This window comes from Poeciliopsis prolifica, unplaced genomic scaffold, assembly GCF_027474105.1.
Source record: "Poeciliopsis prolifica strain line A6 unplaced genomic scaffold, Auburn_PproV2 SCAFFOLD004, whole genome shotgun sequence".
NCBI lineage: Eukaryota > Metazoa > Chordata > Actinopteri > Cyprinodontiformes > Poeciliidae > Poeciliopsis > Poeciliopsis prolifica.
The window spans coordinates 2,162,047-2,180,614 of record NW_026562379.1 but is presented as its reverse complement, the minus strand read 5'-3'; the positions used below and the strand labels follow the sequence as shown (position 1 = coordinate 2,180,614).

The 18,568-nt window shown below is 38.4% G+C and overlaps 1 protein-coding gene across 2 annotated transcripts in view; it reads right to left on the bottom strand.

Annotated features, from left to right (window-relative positions):
* Positions 1-457: 457 nt before the first annotated feature.
* elna (elastin a) overlaps positions 458-18,568 on the bottom strand; it is a 49,681-nt gene continuing 31,570 nt past the window's right edge. The window contains exons 6-32 of one of the 2 annotated variants that reach the window (XM_055027930.1): positions 14,771-14,797; positions 14,548-14,616; positions 11,349-11,408; positions 10,945-11,019; positions 9,473-9,520; positions 9,332-9,394; positions 9,140-9,169; positions 8,976-9,050; positions 8,740-8,781; positions 8,548-8,634; positions 8,411-8,461; positions 8,150-8,299; positions 7,281-7,313; positions 6,391-6,525; positions 4,851-4,940; positions 4,695-4,769; positions 4,545-4,577; positions 4,370-4,444; positions 4,246-4,284; positions 3,802-3,921; positions 3,580-3,672; positions 3,151-3,294; positions 1,977-2,093; positions 1,715-1,789; positions 1,048-1,122; positions 922-957; positions 458-666 (exon numbers count right to left, since the gene is read on the bottom strand). In XM_055027930.1, coding sequence (XP_054883905.1) covers positions 593-666; positions 922-957; positions 1,048-1,122; positions 1,715-1,789; positions 1,977-2,093; positions 3,151-3,294; positions 3,580-3,672; positions 3,802-3,921; positions 4,246-4,284; positions 4,370-4,444; positions 4,545-4,577; positions 4,695-4,769; positions 4,851-4,940; positions 6,391-6,525; positions 7,281-7,313; positions 8,150-8,299; positions 8,411-8,461; positions 8,548-8,634; positions 8,740-8,781; positions 8,976-9,050; positions 9,140-9,169; positions 9,332-9,394; positions 9,473-9,520; positions 10,945-11,019; positions 11,349-11,408; positions 14,548-14,616; positions 14,771-14,797 — 1,991 coding nt within the window. In that variant the 3' untranslated portion in view covers positions 458-592. The remainder of the gene's footprint in view (positions 667-921; positions 958-1,047; positions 1,123-1,714; positions 1,790-1,976; positions 2,094-3,150; positions 3,295-3,579; positions 3,673-3,801; positions 3,922-4,245; positions 4,285-4,369; positions 4,445-4,544; positions 4,578-4,694; positions 4,770-4,850; positions 4,941-6,390; positions 6,526-7,280; positions 7,314-8,149; positions 8,300-8,410; positions 8,462-8,547; positions 8,635-8,739; positions 8,782-8,975; positions 9,051-9,139; positions 9,170-9,331; positions 9,395-9,472; positions 9,521-10,944; positions 11,020-11,348; positions 11,409-14,547; positions 14,617-14,770; positions 14,798-18,568) is intronic. The other variant, XM_055027931.1, reaches the window with a different exon arrangement.

Here is an 18,568-nt window from a genome sequence, read left to right as displayed (position 1 = left end):
AAGAGCAAAGAGAAGTTATCAAAAGGAAAAGTGCAGACACAAATAGACCATACTGTTCAGAAGTAACAGAAAAAACTCCCTCTTCCTTATGTACACATTACTGCATTAAGTACCCTGATAATTCAATATATACAATTAAAAAAGTTTCTCTTTTTACCAACGTTTCACTGACAAATAGCTGCTATAATAAGCTCAGCTGCAGTGTAACTCCGTCAGGTGTTTGCTAATTGCTATTGGCTAGTTTGAAGGAACTGAGTGGGGGAGTTGAAAGGGAGCTTAAAATTTGGCTTCTTTATTTTTAATAAAGTGAACTTTCCTCTTATTCTGGCATAATTCTTAAAATAATTTTTGTGACCTATAACAGAAAAGATTTGTTCTGATTTTATGTCAAACACTAAATAAATGAATAAAAACTATAAATATCTGGCTTAAATTGTAAACCATTAACAACATTCCCATACATGCTGTCAGTGCAGGAAGAGAAGTGGTGCTCATCTGTGAAACATTTACATTCACATATACTGACAAGGATGAAACATTCAACATCTGCTGAAAAAATAAATAAGCCACATTGCACAGTTTAGTGAGAGGCTTAAGGCAAGCAGCAGGTCTTACTGGGCTGTGGGACCTCTGGGGCCTTATTAAGTGCAGCGATAGGAGTGGGCCCTGCCAAAAAGACAACAGGTTCCAGATTCATCCAGTGCATGAGAAAGGCCAGAAAAGGTAGAAGCTGTGAAGTGGATCCTAACACTGCCACAGCTGGTGCCTGTGAGCTGGAGGAGGTCATTAGCTGCCAGCGTTAGCAGTATCAACAATGTATGAGTTTTATGTGCAGGGGTGGTGGGATACAGCAGTTACTGAAGCTTACGTGTGCGAGTTTGTGCAGCTAATGCTCATGGAAGAGTTTAATACTTGATCTACCTGGCTGAGGAGTTCCACCAACACCTACTTCCTTCCCTGTAAAAAACCACGAAAGCATCATCTCCAGTTCCATGATGTTTGAACCGTGTCTTTCAGTGATGACAGAAACTGGATTTAAAGTATCACCTGGTTTCACGGCTGACACGGAGCCATTTGCAATGCCGCTGCCGGACGTGTCGGGAGTCACACCAGGTCCGACACCTGATGCACGAAGCACAAAGGTTACCAAAAACGACACTTTCTTAATTCTGTGTATGTGAGATTCTGTGCTGTTTTATTGGCTCTGAATTTCAACTGGTCTCCCTTATCCACCTTATTCCTGGGAGACTCACTGTGGAAACAATTACAGGTCTTACTTCCGGCACCCACCGGAAGTAGTAGTATTTCATTGTAATTTGTAGGATTTTTTGTTCATCTACATTCATGATAGAAGTTACATCTCTCTTTTCAGTTATTGTACAATATTTAGTAAAACTTGTTTACGGACAGGCCACATGCTGTCAGAGAGCCGTTCAGTACAGAGGATCGTGATTGTAAGTTTAATCACGGGTAGCGACGATCGGTACATTTTGTAACAGAATGACCATGAACTAGCATCGCTGCTAGCAGCTTGTTTCTCTGAACTAGTAAATATGTAACTGGATAAAATGAAAACAAATGTGTACTGATTATTGCAGTCAATCAGATTTGCCTTACTCATACAGAAATATCCCAAACGTTTCAGTATTTGCAGTTTTGTGCATAGTAGTTGTACAACAATTGAGCAGTTTTTGCAGCTGAGGACATTGCTCACCTCCTTGTGCTCCTCCTACTCCTCCTGGTACCAGTCCTGTCCCTCCTCCTGGTACCAGTCCTGTTCCAGCACCACCTGGAACAAGTCCAGATTCAAAATACAAATAGGTAGTCAGCAAATTTTACAGAAATTTAATGCATAAGTCTGTAATTGGAAAAACTTAAAACAGATGTATGATAACTGCATTCAGTTAGAGTTGCTTTACTTATTAAAGAAACATCCCAGACTTTTCTGTTTGCATTTTTGTGCATACTAGTCGCACCATATTTAGCAGCTTTTGCAGCAGCAGAGTATTGTCCACCTCCTGGCACTCCTCCTACTCCTGGTACCAGTCCTGCTCCTCCTCCTACTCCTGGTACCAGTCCAGTCCCAGCACCACCTGTAACATAAGCAAGTTTTCACTTTATTTTCTCTACATTTAATGAACAAATGAGTAAGTGAACATAGGACTGCCCGATACATCGATAACAACATGTGATCAATATCAACTCTGATCCAGAACCACAAAGCATTCTGGGGGATGTAGGCAGAAGAAAGGCTTTAAGCTTACTCAACTTCTCGCCGTCAGCTAAGCTAGGTTCACTCACTCACTCCTTGGTTACTTAGAAACAACCTGCACAGCAGCAGTTCATAACTGCTTAAAAATTGTAAAAAACAATGGCGTGGAGTGAAGAGAGAAAATGATTACAACAGCTTGAGAAGAAATAGGGGATAAAGGAGGAAAGGTAAGTTCACCAGATCGACAGAATTTAAGATATTTAAAACAAAAAGCGGATCAATAATTATTGATATCAATTGATATGAAATGCTTATGTCGTGATACGTTTTCAGCCTTATTGTCAGACTGGATAACCACATAAAAACTGTCGTTTGAATCTCAGGGTGCATCCACACCAGTCCTGTTTTGTCTGTTTTAATCCAACTCTAGTTCGGTTGCCCAGAGAATGCAGTTTGTTTGGGGAGGTGTTAATGTGAAATCAAACTCTGAACTCTTTGGTCTCTGAAATAGGAGATGTCATGTTTTCTAAAAATAGAGCCCAAAGGGAGCAGGTATATCAAAGAAAAATTAGAAAGACAAGAGGAGGACCAGTAGTTGTGCCTTGTAGAAGTCTACAGGAAAGAAGGGGCCAAGGTGGAGAGTAAGGAGCCAACAAATTGTTCTGTCCCTCAAAGAGGAACAAAGTCTATCCAGTGCTTCTACTGAGGGATAGAAATACAATGGCCCACTGCATCAAATACTGCAGTGAGATCTCAAAGTACAAAAATCACAGATCTTTGAGTTATTTGCTAAACAAATATCATTATAAACTCTTAGCAGTATTGTTTTATTGCAACCAGACTGGAAAACCTCCACAATGCCATATGTGCCCCAAGAAACATTCAATTTGTTAACAACTCTATTCTTGAGATTGATCATGCGTGTTCATTATTTATACCGTATTTAGCAGCTTTTGCAGCAGCAGAGTACTGTCCACCTCCTTGTACTCCTCCCAGGCCTCCTGTTCCCAGGCCTCCTGTCCCCAGGCCTCCTGTTCCCAGTCCTCCTGTTCCCAGTCCTGTCCCAGCACCACCTGTAACTCCTGATTTAAAGTCACAATTAGAATTAATTATGAGCAGGTACTATCAGTGACCTAAAACCTCCCTTAAATGACAAAATCTGTAAAGTCTAACAAGTATAACTACTACAAAGTACTATAATGATTATTGCAGTTAAACTCAGACGTTATCTAGAGGAGCCTTTTACAGTTTCATGCAAATACAAATATTAAAACACAATCTTTGGTGAAAAACTACACATACCTCATAACCAGTGATATGTACCAAAAAACTATACTTTTAGGAGGTAGTACTTAATATGTGTTTACCGTATTTAGCTGCTTTGGCTGCTGCAGAATATTGTCCGGCTGTTTGGGCTCCTAATGCTCCCACTCCTGTTCCAGCACCTCCTGTTGCAACTCCTAGATCATGGAAACAAGCCGTACGGCATCATAAGGCTACAGTCATGAGCGTAAAATATAAGCATTTAGGGTTCGGTGAAAATCAGTTTTATTTCATTTAAAATTTCCATGTATGCTCATTATTTCTACCGTATTTGGCAGCTTTGGCTGCTGCAGAGTATTGTCCCCCTGCTGGGACAAAAGGCCCTCCTCCTGCTCCTCCCAGTCCTCCCAGTCCTCCATATCCTGTTCCAACTCCTCCTGGAACTCCTGTTTAAGGTGAACAGAGACTGAGGTTTGAAGATTTCATTAACAAAACAAAACAACAAGCTGTATTAATGCCTGACAACTATATTTTAATCTTTTTTTTTTTGACACGAGAATAAACTATTCTGCTTCTTTTTCCTGCAACTTTTCCAGCAGTTCCAGCTAATCTTTTTTCTTACTGATTGTCTCGCTATGTTTTAAACTTTTTCACTGCTTTTGGTTCTAACCCTAACCCTAACAGCTCCAAATTATGGAAAAATATGAATCACTAGCATCATTTTTTAAAATAGTCATCTAAACCAATAAAAAAAAATTATAACGTCTTACCATACTTTGGAGGTTTGACCCCTGCACCGCCTCCATAACCTGCAGAGGTATTTGAGTTTATTAGGATAGACCTTATAACATGAAGAGTCACATTATATTTTTATTTATTTGATCTCTAACGTACCACCATAGCCACCGCTGGGCAGCACCTGTCCTCCTCCGCCAGGGACTCCTACTCCTCCAAGGCCTGTTTGAGGAGCTGTTAATTGGAACAAATGCAAGATTCAGTTTTATATTTATTACCCAAATAACGTTTCTAAATGCATTTAACGTGAGATTTGATGAAACTCTGATCTCACCGTATTTTGGAGGTTTGGCACCGGCTGACAAAGCTGCACCAGAAACAGAACAAACGTGGTGGAATTAAAAGATGAGCCGAGTTTCTCTAACTTCTAACAAATTAAAGAGTTGCTTTACAGCTAAGGGAAATCACAAATCTGTTAGTTTACATCCATATCCAGGTAGAAACTGTGTTCCAGGAATGCCTGCACCACCAACTCCTCCGCCAACTCTTGGGACAACACCTAAAAAACCCACACACAAAAGAAGCAATTTAAAAACAGACTTTTTACAGTCATAATTTATATTTATTTTATTTCACTTACCATACTTAGCAGCCTTGGAAGCAGGAGAGTATCCTCCACCTCCCACTCCTCCTATTCCTGCTACTCCTGTTCCTCCGACTCCACCTAGTCCTGCAGACAAATTTATTCATTAACACAACTGATCCCCATCATTAAAAAAGCGCCAACAAAGTGAAATATAAATTATCTGCATATGTGTGGCTTTTAACAGGAATCTGTTTCTCATCCACCCCTTCACACACACATATGTTCTCATTGATGCAGTTCACCATAGAGCAGGATAAGGGAGTCATGACATGAGTTTAGACAACCACTCTGGCACTGGGATGAAACTTGAAGGAGCAGCTTTATTTACTTTGAAAAGAGTAGATTAAAAAACTTCTGAAATCAGAAAACATCTAGCTCTTATATTTCAAAAGAGTAGAAGAATATCACATACCTTCCTTTTCAAAGGTTTTGTATTTTAAAATAAATTTTTAAAAGTATAAACAGTATTAGGATGATATATTCACGACTGGCTGTAAGAAGTAGCTAAGAATGGGCCTGTAAAAATAACCCAATTGACTCTTTTACAACTTTTTATCTGCAGATAAAAATGATTAGTTGAAAGGTTAAATTAAGCAACTTTAATTACTGTAAAGTAAGATGGGCAAGAAGCAGTCATTGCATTCAAGATCTACATAGAACTAAGCTCAGACATTTATATGTTTGCACTTTTTCAGTTGCACAGAGACCGACATTGAAATATATGAATTAAATGGTCAAAATGCTAACTCTGCTTTAAGGCTTTTAAAACCTAACTGGAAGAGGATGTTTAAAATATTAACAATTATCTAAAAATATTATAGTCATTGGTTGAAAACTCCAAACAAAACTAACATTTATTACAAGACCCGGTGTCTTTGGCTAGGCCTTTTTCTGATGCAGTAAAACAGGCCGTCTTTAAACTTTAAAACAAAGACAAAGCCATGAGATTGAGAGCGAGGCATGGATAAAGCAACAGTTAGATTTCTTCTGAACATAAAATGTTCACAGAGGCGTTTTCTGGGGAAAGCAAGGTACTTTCTATGATTAAAGAATACTGCTTCATATTTCACAAAAAAACAAAAAACAAAATCAGGTTAAGTAAGCATTTCCTCAAAAAACTGACGAGAATTAGCTCAGAACTGTTTCGGACCTGATCTTTAATCAGCAGAGGAATACATGCTGCATGCATTTCAGATCGACAGATGTTGCAGATTTCTATTTCATTTGTAATAAATAAATTAGTGGGCTATATTTGGCTCTGAGATTGAAGCAAAACTATAAAAACTGATTGTAGATATTCTTGCGTAAACAAATTTCAGAAAGTATAACTGGATGTTGGTGCCTCCAAAGATGAATGAGCGGCAAACCCAGTGGAGTAATCAAGAGGATTCCAGCTGGGATTCAAATCTGAGATATTTCACATTTGTACTGATTGTTGTCTTCGATATTTGAACTCAAGAGACTTAAACGCCTCCTTCAATACCTCAATCTCCTCAAGATCGAGATTTTAAATTAGCATATTAAAACAAATTACCATATTTGGCAGCTTTTCCTGGTTGGAGGTATCCACCTCCCCCTGGAACTCCAATTGGTGCACCTCCTGGTACTCCTCCTGGTACTCCTCCTGGGACTCCTCCTGGTACTCCTCCTGGTACTCCTCCCGGTACTCCTTGTAGCAATATGGACACTCTGAATTATGACTTTATTTAGACTTTTCATCGTTTCTGCAAATAAGATTAGCAGAAATCTTTAGTCATAACATAAAAATTAGCTAAGGAGAACATTTCATTTTACTGATTGTGCTTCTACCATTATTAAATTGTATTATTATATTAATGAGCCAGATGCTGTTACTAGAAACTGTGTATTTAGACATACTTATCTTGTTTTGCAAGTTTAGTAGAAAGCTTTTAGAAATTAATTAATTCTTGTCTGGTCTTTGCTAGAATGGCTGAATGTTGGTATGCTTTGTATAGATTCTCTACTTCCAGCTATGAAATAATATCTACCAACTTGTCCTAAAATTAAGTTAGGTAAAATAATTTAAATTATGACAATTGGTACATTAAATATTGCTCCATATTCAGCATATTTATCATTCCCTACATCTTTGCTAATCATCCTTGGTCTTTGGTACAGGAAACAGTTATGGAAAAACCTAATTTCAGCATAACATTTTGAAAAAGCAATGTGCACGACAATATTTGATTAGTAAATTCTATTTTTGTCAATATATCAATCAAATCAATCAAATTTTATTTGTATAGCACATTTCAGCAAGGCATTTCAAAGTGCTTTACATCATAAACACAAGAATACAAAGTCATGCAACATATATAATTAATTGCATGTCAATAAAACAAATAGGCAGAATTTTCATTCATTTTAATTCACCAAATAAGAAAGACACCTGAGAGTTCTCACCATATTTAGCAGCCTTGGACCCAGGTCCATATCCTGTCAATAAAACATGTGGAGATGAGTGACGTGTAAATTTAAGTATTTAGCAGAATACAGACTCTTCAAGCATTAGGAATGTTGAAATGTATGGGGGGAATCTTCATCAGTGAAGACAGAGCATATGCATAGAATAGCCAAAGAATAAGTTACAATATTATTGGGTTATCTCGCTAATGTCCAAGTAGCACTTGTATGAATGCTGAACCAGTGGCACAAATGTGCAGCATCCACAGCAACGTCATACTGTGGAAGGTGACAATGTTGAGATGGAAGTATAACAAAAACAAAAACCATTACTGTATCGCAATACGGTGCTACTCAAATGTCACAGCAAAGACTCAAAGCATAACATTACCTTCACTTTTATACTGTAGAATGCACTGATAAAGAATCAAATTCATTCAGATATGAATTAATAATTCACCTTTTGGAACAGGGAAAGGTTGATAGGGTTTTGAACTTTCATACCCAGATGGTTAGCTAATGTGTAAACATAGAAAAATAAACCGCACAACCGTCCTTATGCAGTACAAGTCTTAGAATTTTACACTTTTCATCCCAATAGACATGCACTATAAAAAACATGGTCCAATCAATGCAAGCAACCCAAATACATCCAATAACACATGATAGGATTTGTTGTTGCACAAACTTTACCTTGTGCATTTTGGTACAATATACATGGAAGGATCAGGAATAGTGTCATATGAGCTGAAGGACTTCATTTCTGGTCTCATCATCTACTATTTAACATTTCAGCTTATATGAATCAGAGTTTGCAGAAAGAGTAGGAAGATCAGTTGGTATTTATTTCAGTTGCAATATGTTAATACCTCCTGGCACCTGCCCTGGATACAGTCCACCAGTACCACCAACGCCTCCAACACCACCAACGCCTCCAACACCACCAACACCTCCAACACCACCAACGCCTCCAAATCCTCCAACTCCACCAACGCCTCCAACACCACCAACGCCAGCACCTGAAGAGAACAACAGATTCAGTCATTCATGCTGCATATCACTCTTTAATGTGTGTTTTGTTTGCTTTAAGGACAAGAAGAATCTGAAACATGATAAGTAGGAAATCCTACCATATTTAGCAGCTTTAGATTGAGAAGATAAGATGCCTCCAGGACCCACTCCTACAGAAAAAAAAGAGAAAGATATATTTTGTAGTGCTGTTCATCTTCAAAGAAATATTTCTCTCATAATTTCTTGAAATATTTACCAGTTCCAACAGGATAACCAGGTTTTGATCCAGGACCAGTTTTTCCTCCTGGAAGTCCAGCTCCACCAACACCATAACCCCCGTAACCTAGATCGTAGATCATTATGATTGTCATGTGATGCATCATTAATGGGTACTTTCATTTGACATCAAGTCTGTGTAAAATTATATAATAAAACAATTTTTTTTTACCATAGGGAACTTTGCCACCTCCAGGTTTAGCACCGTAGCCCCCTAGAGGACCAAATATAAACTTTATGACTCAAACTTAGCAAGGTGTCGTGCAACACATACATAACTGTTCAACATTTTTTTGTATTTTTCAATTTTTCTCCTTAATATGAACAAACTCAACCTTGAAAATATTACAAATCAAGTAAACACCAAACAAAATATTTCATTTTAAAGGAGCAAGCATCTAAAAGCACCTTGCGCTTTGGGTGATTTGAGGGGGTAGCCATGAAATACACCTGGCTGCATTGGCCCACCAAACCCCCTGGTTCCTGAGACAGAGAAGGAAGGAGTACTTTAATTCTGACATCAATGTATAAACAACTGTATAATAATATAAATATGCATATTTAAAATCAACCTGGGACTTGGCCCCCCTGTTGTCCTCCAACTGTATAAAGAAATCAGATATTATTACTTTTCCCAAAAGCTGAAGATACTTTGCATTTAATTTGATTGTGAATCATGTTGATTTTGTAAAGACTGTGTTTCATATTGCAGCATGTTTCAAAATTCAAAATCACTCAACACAGAGTCAAAATCTTAACCTCACTTGATTTGGGATTTAGGTTTGTTCCAGTCGCGACCCCAGGCAGAACTCCACGGCCACCAAACCCTGCAGGAAAGAAAACACACATATAAACATGACAATCTCATGGATTGTGGTAAATACTTTCTGAGAGTGAAAACAAACCAGTTCCTGGTACAATTCCTCCTTGGTAAAGTCCAGGGACACCCACACCTGCGACAACCAAAGACATAAATAACAATGTGCTTTTCCCACTAACAGACATGTAAAATAGATATTCAGTATGTCTGTTAGTTAGAAATGAAAGGCCTCATAGACATGGAAACTTTCCAAACATATAAAAGCAGTCAGAAAATGTGTAGAAAACAAAAGTCCCTGACATGAACTTTGTGGCTCTTTGTGGCCCTGCCGCCTTCGGCTCGCAGTCATTTATCAGTTTGCTGTAATTAAAGCAACCATTTTCTGTCTTGAGTTAATTATTATGTTTATTCTTCATTCATTGTGAATGGTTTCTGATTTAATGGCACACACAAGGCAAATCATCATAAAAAAATGTGATGAATGCCTTATTTTTAAAAGTAGCATTAAACAAAATCATTCTCCCCATTTAGTCGCTCTTCCAGCAGAGGTGTGTATGAACTCTTTAAATAAATTATTTCAAATAAAATAAGCCGTGCTACACTTAATGACACCCAAAAAGCTGATCAGAGTGGAGAAACTTTAATTAATGATCCTTGACTATCTCTTTCCTTGATTTATAAAAAAAAAAAAAGAGAGAGAGAGAGATAATGACTCTCTGACATGCTGTCTGCCCGGCTGAACGCGCTTTAGTTCAAACAGGCACTTGCACAATCTCTTATTTATTTATTTTATCTGGATTTTTTTTCTTTAAAATGTATTATTTTTATTTTTGTGAGGTGACATTATGTGTCCTGAAAGCACCTTTTACATAAAGTACATGGTTATTATTATAAATATTTATACTGCTACAAACAATGACTTTGCCATGGTTACTGGTATTAATACTAATTTACATAAATATTTATGGGTGGCGACGGGGCGGACCAGCAGCTGCGCTCTAGTTCCCGCAAATTGGGATTCATAAAGGAAAGACTGCAGCAAAGAGCAGCATCATACGGCGAATCAGGATGCAATAAGCCTGTGTCTTGTCTCTGCTTCAGTAGAAATTATGCTGATAAAGCATTTTGAAAAATCTTAATGGTCCTGAGTTTGACATACAAATTAAGCCTCTAGGTGTCAGTATTCAACATCTAAAGAGAACAGTAATGAGTGATGGTATCTTACAGTACTGTTAAATTACTTTAAGCCAATTGTCTTTTTATAAGTCAAAAACATGTGGCCCTTCAGTTTGAGCATCAATCCACTCAAACAGTGAGGCTCAAACATTTTCTGTATTAAGGTTTCAAAGTTTTACACAGTAACTCATCTCGGTGAAATTTGTCAAACCCATTTAAACTTTTTTTTCCAGTCGCTTGGCTGGGATTTGAATCTCTACGGATACATTTCCAGCTGCAGCAAACATCTGTCACATGCAGTGAGCATTTGTCTTTAATGTGGCTCAGAGCTGCTTTCTGTCTGTCTTCGGCTGCATGAGTTTATTGTTGAGTCTACAAAACCTGGCACTTTGGCAGCTTTCTTCCCTGCTGCACCACCAGCTCCTCCTGGAAGGCCTGTCTGAGGAATAACAGGTGCTGGAAAAAAATAAAACAAAAACATCACATAAAATGTTACATGGCTCATCAAGCAGGGAGGGACAAAATGCCCTGGTTAAAACAGCACATTTACAGTCAAAGTGCTGCGATGAGGACAATTATAACTGATTTATTCTCCCAAACTGTGACTTTTTCGCATCAGATTTTGCTTTATTACATTAGAAAAATCTCTTTGGTTTGAGTTCAGATATGCTTTTTTTCAGGCTGGTTGTCATTTAATAGAAATGAGGCCAGTTGTGCATTTGCGTAATTATAAAAAAAGACTAAATGTAGGAAAAATAAATAAAAACAGGGAGTGAATGTCTTGCCTCCACCGGGCACAGAGGGTCCAGTTCCAGCACCTCCAGGTCCCACTCCTGCTCCAGCACCTAATCATAAATGAGACAAATTAAAAAATGGATTATTTCTATTCATGCCTCTTGAAAAGTATATTAATGTGTGTGGTTGCAACATTAGTTCAGTTCTCCTTTAGGATGAATTACAGCAACAATGAAGTGTGGCGTGGAGTTGATCGGTCTGGGAATGTGTGATGTGTTCAGGAAGCTCAGGTTGTTTTGATTGCCGCCTTCGGCTCGTCTGCTTTAGTGGGTCGGATGCCTTTCATCTCCAATTAGCCACCGATTCTGGATGGGGTTCAGGTCAGGTGATTTTATTAGCTAATAAAGCACCATGATAATGGTTGTTAAAACAGAAATTGGTCCCTTTGGAAGTGAAGGTAGATGCCAAGTCCTATTTGAAAACCAAATCAGCGTCTCCATAAAACAACGAAGGAAGCATGAAGTGCTCTAAAGTTTCCTGGTAGACGGCCAGGTTGACTGTGGATTTCAGGAAACGGAGCGGAGCAACAGGAGCAGATGACACGGCGCCCCAAACCATCACTGACTGGTGACATAAACTTTGTGGCTCTAAACTTTTACTATAAACAAGTACTGATTCCAGATAAAGTGTAAAGTTTACTTTCATCTGAAAAGAAAGTAATAGAGTAACTATTAGCTGTAGTTGACAGGAATAAGAACTTGAAATGTATCATCTTGTGCAAGTGAAAAGAAATAAATGAACTTTTTCTATAAGAAGCTATTGTATTTTTTTCAGTACATGTTTCTGACGGGCCTGAGATCAAGCTCACCAAGTGATCATGGATGCTGAGCGGATCTAATCTGGTTCTGCCAACCCAGTCACCATGACAATGCAAAAGGCTTCGTGTTTGACTTCATCTCAATCAGAGGAGACGGGGAGAATCCCTGGCATCTTGCCCCATCAAAGACCTCATTTCTTTTCTCGTTTGTACAGGAAATTAGCTGTCAGGTTTTGCTCGACACGAACTTTGCAGCAGGACGAAACACGCTGTTTATTTGTTTAATCCATTCCCTCCCCGAATTATCTTTTTTTTCTTTTCATTTTAAATTCCCAATACTTAAGCGGACAGACGTTGCGCACTGCCTGAAAGTATGCGGTCTGGGAGATTTGGTAAGAAAAAGTTTGGCGAGGAATCTGCCTTTTAATCTGTGCCGTTTCAGAGAAACGAGTTGTTATTTTAAGTGTCATGAAAGCAGAACAGACCGATTCCAGGGACTGATGTTTTGTCACTGCCAACCAATATTTAAGCGCGGGCTCTTTGCCACGGAGCAGCCCCAGACATGATTGAGGCCCCCTGAGTTCATGTCTAATCAGTCAGGCTAATTTAAAGCAAATGATGTGCATGCACACGCTCCAGATTTTAACGTCAGATCCAGCTCTGCGGAGGTTCAAACTGTCGAAGGTTTGCAAGCGTATGATAAAAATGTAAACACTTGCCAAATACGGCTTTCATACTGCACTTCCAATAATGCACAACATACACCCTGGCTTTCTCCAAACATGCAAGCACGTTCATTTATCAAAAGCCTGAGAGGGCTTCAGTCAGTAAGGTCTGGAGGCTGCACAGTAGTCTGCCAACAGGCTGAAAACGACCCCCTGGTGGCGGGGGGCCTCCTGCACCTGTCCATAAAACAACCAGAGCTTCAGGAGCATTTGTCTGCATCACAGATTGAGAGCAACCATCACCGGTGGAAAGTCTGTCGTCTTTATTGTTTTTCCGGCTGGTTAGTCATGGAAATGCTGTCACAAACTGAACCAAACGGGCCAGGTAGAATGCTGTTCATCATGTCTTCGCTGAGCAGGTGACTGAATAGATGGGCTCTGCACTTTGAGTGAAATGAAAGTGCATGTAGCAAAACTGCAGTCAACATGGAAAGTATTTGTGCTGCTAACTCATGTTTCACAAGGAAACCTGAAGGAACAGGGTGTTTTCTTTTACTAACACAAAAGCTTTCGGAATGACAAAGAGAGATGATGTTTCTGGTTGTAAAATGTTCACAGAGAAGCTGCATTTTCCAACACCTCTGGAAGATGTGACTCCATGAGGTCAGAATGTATTTATAAATCTACTTCGCCATGATATCACAGAATATATGCTTAGCCTTTCTCCAACAGCAATCACTCATCTTTTAGTTTAATAACCCCCAGTTTCCATTCCACGCAGTCAGCTTTATGTGATTTCAACAGGATTGTAAAGACTTGATACCATCAGACCATTCATGGATTCTATTAATTCTTCCTCATTATGAGAGAGGGAACTATTTCCCATGGTCCTTAGCGGCACCTGTGCATCACAGGTTTCACTTCTGTTCCAGCGGGTCCTACCTGAAAACATCACATTCTCCTAATTTTGCTTAATTTTTATGCACAATTTGATTGAGTTTTATCAACTAAGGTTTAATTGAATATGTTATCATCCTGCCAATTTTATCTTTCCAATAATTTACTTAAAGTTATGTATTACTTTAACAAATTACATTTAACTTAGTTGATCTATCATTATAAATGAAAGACTTTTATTCTTTAATTTTAATATTTGTTGAGTTAAAAAAAAAAGATATCTTTATTAGAGTTGGATTCTTACTACTTTGATTTTGAGCAAATAATTACAGGAAAAAAAAAACAAAATCAAACTTAGTCTCACTTTTCTCATTTCCCTTGTTTATGGACCACTGACAGGAGTTTGCTCTACAACATTAGCTAATGCAAGTTCAAAGACAAAAAAGAACACCATGTTTTTATTACTCAGCCGTAACCTAAAAGATATTTCAAATGAAGAAACATATTGTTACTAAGTTATTTTGCAATTTTAAAAAATATATATTAAAAATGTGATTATTTTTTGATGAATTTATTTAAAAAAAAAAAAATCACACTTTGTGTGGAATGTGATTACAATGACTTCCTCCACAGGGGGCGCTCATTCTCACTGGCTGGACAACCACAGAAAGTAAACAAAGTCAGACAACTTTCTGATTTGCCCCATGTCACCCCTATGTAGAGAGCTACTCTGGACTGTGTCTAAAAATAACATAATTTTTACTGTAAATTACAGCAGACAGCAAATCAGCTCAACTCCATTCGAATCCTGGATCCCACCACTAAAACAACATTCGTGTCGTATTTCCACCAACCCATCACTCACTGTACCTGCTTTGGCAGCAGCTTTTTGTGACGGGTAAAACCCTCCAGTACCGCCACCATATCCTCCATAACCGCCTGCGAGACATTTAAAAATCACCATTAAGCCATTGTCAATAATTTAATTTGAAATACTTTTAAAAACAACATTTAATTTCTCTGATATCCGTTAATAAAGTAAGTAATTTGAAACACCAAATCAGTTTTAATTCAATAAAACAAAAATACCTACCGATCCCAGTTCCTAGATTTCCATAACCTTGATAGGAAAAGAAAAAAAGAAAGTTAAAAGTGGATAAATAAAGTGAAGAGTAACACAAAAGGCACCAAGCTCAGGTTTTGGGGTTGCAGTGAATGATCGCTGGTCAAGAAATTATATATGCCTGAAAATGCACAGTGTACATAATAATATATCTCACAATAAGTGATCATTTATTTTTCACTTTTTGGCCCCTGCACTGAACCTCTTTTGAGGTTCAGTGTGTATGACTGGAAATATGACAGTGGACTGAAACCTCTGAAATTTGTTTAGGGTTTGCAGTATTTTGTTTCCCCCGTCCGGCCACTTTAATGAAAGCTTTCTTGGAGGAGCAACTGAGACCATCGTTTACTTTACTGGAATGCGTAATGAGTTACTACCCTTCAATAAAAATAACACATCATTCAACATTTCATCGCAACTCTCTCCAGAGTCAGGCAAAAACAGCGTGATGTAGATTAAAGTATTACGTTTGAGACTCTCGAAACAAAATCAGGCGCATTAAAATTCTGTTCTTGAGATGAGTGTTGTCAAGGGAAGAGAGCTGACTTTTATGAAGGTCAACGCCCAACAGAAATGGCGTGAATCCAGCTTTTCAGTCTGGTTGTATTGTGAACTAAACATTGAGGGGAGCGATGGATTCTTCTTAAAGCTTAAAAAAAAAGTGCCTATGTTTTAATCTGAGGGTGTCAAAAAAGCTGAGTTCAACTGGATGCATAAATTAAATCACGTCTCAGTTTGGGCTTTCTCTTGACGACAAGACTGAAACATTTGAAGAGGGAAATATATGGAAATGGAAAACGTGTGGGAGAGAGCAGAGGAGAAGAAGAACATGAAAATAAAACACTCACCACCTGCTTTTCCAGCAGGAATCAAAGCCAAGGCTCGGGAGGATTTCAAATAAGGCACCAAATACGATTTTATCATCCATTTATGGGACTTGAAAGAGACTTATCAACAGATCCTGTTGTAAGAACTATCATTAGCCCAGCGGCTACACGTTTTAATAAGGTCAAGTCTCCATAGTGGAGCAGGTGCATCAAACCCTTCACCCTCCAGTCCCTCCTGGCTCAGGCCATTTGCTGCACATCGTCCCCACTGCATTCGAAAATCCCTTTTGGATTTCTCCTAGAGAAAAGGATGCTGTGCTTCAGACAGACTTTGTTTCACTCCTTGGATAAAATAAGTTCATAAAATACTGAAGTATTTTTACTTGCCTAATATACAGCAGAGTGTAAAAGTGTTTTACTCAGCTTACTTTTTTCATATTTTGTTTCCAAAAAAAATATCTTCTTTAGGCTTTTGGAAGATTTTCTTTTAACTTAATACTTTTACACAAGTTTTCTGAAAACTTGCCCAATAAAGAAACTGAATTGTGAAAAAGAAGGACCGTTAAACATCCATATCAACTTTTTTTGTAAATACAAATCTGAAAAATTAGTATTCAGTTCTTTACCGTCGGTATTTTATAGAACCACTGCTTGCTTCAACTTCAGCTGCAGATCTTTTGCAGAATGTTGCCAGTCGCTTTGCTGCCCACTTGAAAATAGTTACACATAAATAACCCAAGCTCATCAGGTTAGACGGAGGCTACTTCTTAGCTGGATTTAAGTCTGATCTTTGACTGCTTTTTTTGCTTTTATCTAATCCATTCCTTTGCGTTCTGCCTAGATGTTTAGAGTTGTTTTCCTATTAGAACAGATTTGTCAAACTCAAGACCAAATCCTGCCCTCTAGATTCCAGACAAAACACCAAGTGAGCTTAAATATTATGTGGTCAAATAAAACAATGTTGTTTTGCCCTGAGTGTTTATTGCAGATTTTTCCTCAAAAATTGTCTAAAACTTTCTTACTTGTACTGAACAGCTGCCTCAGCATTAATTGATGTCAATAATACCGATCTACACAGCCAGTGATGAAAAGTTGCATCTAATAAGCGCAAATACCACAAATATTTTTAAATTAGTACCACAAACAAACAAAAAAAAAAAACACAAAAAATCCTGGAGGGACTGAAAAGATGTTCAGTAACACTACTTAATTTGAAGAATTTATTGATACTTTAACACTTTAACAGGTTTTATCAATGCATTCTGGCACAAGCAGCCAGTTAGGAGCATTCATGATCTTGATTTGGCCCAAAACAGAAATGAGTTTGACACCCCTGTATTAGAAGGTGATTGGCTATCCAAATCCTTGCTTTGCAGCCTTCAACATGTTTCCTTACAGGATTTGTCTGTAATTACCTCCCTCAGTCTTACCGTAAACTCAAACCAGAATTACCGCAGCCATCGCCATGTTTTATCACGGGAATGGTTTGTTTAAAAAAGGGTGTAATTTCCGCTTTTTGATTCTGAATATTAGCCAAAAAATGTAATCTTGGTGGGATAAAAGCAGCTACTTCCACATGCTTTTAGCAAACTTTAAAGAGCAAATGAATCACTCCTTTGAAAAGTATGAGTTATATGACTAAACATTAGAGAAAGAGCAGCCAAACGGCAAGGCAGAAATTAAGAAACACACGATAATAGAAGAAAGTTGGACCTGTTGGATGAAATGTACAAGGAAATGAAGGATGACTGAAGAGTTTTGCACATTAACTCCAGATTTCTTAATTTGTTAGAGTTTTTTGGACTCTGTGTGAATGACATTTTAATAAAATCGGTTTCAGGAAAAAATTAAAACAAAGTTGGCCTAAAAACAACAACCTTTTGAAACAAAGACTCTTTCTGAAACCAGGAGAAACATTAATGCTGCCAACAACTTTGTCCAGCAAGGAATTTACTTTCATCAACAACTGAAAATAAAAAAAACCTGGGATGAAAACAACTGTGCATGGGAAACAATTCACGAGGATACAGAGATCAGGGTGGAGCCAGTCCAGCCAATTGCAGGTGAGGAAACTGTTCTGGTGAGGAGGAGCAGGAGGGCAGGAGGAGGAGAAACGTGCCAGCAGCGATAGGAGGAAAGATCAAGGGTGGATCAAAGCAAATGTGGGCACAGCTCTCGCCAAAGCCTTGGCAACAGAGACAGCGTGCAATACAATCCCAGATTTGAGATAATCCGTCTCCTTCTGCCTTATTCCTCCAGATTTCTCAACCATCTCTAGACACATGTTGAAATAATAAGTGCAATCAATTTTTCCATAAGTCAAATTGATTGTTTTCCATTTTCCAGTCGTTCCCGTGCTAACATGAGGACTCTGCCTTATCACATCCCCTGGATCTGTTGGACAATGACTCCAAGAGGGTTTCTGATCGGCATCCATGGAACAGCAATGATCTATAACGCCATTAAATTCACCAAACTGACTGGTTTACACAATGTTCCACAGGAGATTTAGATGTGTTCTGCCTGTCAGCACGTCTTTAAGAAATGCTGCGAGCGGCAGAATCAAAACAGGATTCTGGAGACTTTTGGTTTATAAATCAATCACCTGAGCTCACATGTGCTTTCAGTCACCGGGTTTGCTCAGAGTCACCCTGCACCTGCCCCCACTGAGCTCAGCTCTCAGCACCGAGACGGGGAGATGAGAAGCAGACGCTCAGATTTTGGTCCGAAAGGGTGTTGATCTGTTTCTGAGACCATGACTACAGGCCTTGAGCACAAACACAAAATTTCCACAAGAAATAAAAAAATAAAAAATAAAAAAAAGGAAAGAAAATGTACCTTTTGCAGTTCTGACATCAAATAACATTGTGAAAACAAAAATACCACACAGGTGGTGCTACATGTCCGGGGTCAAAACTTGAGGAGCTTCACTGTTTGCTGT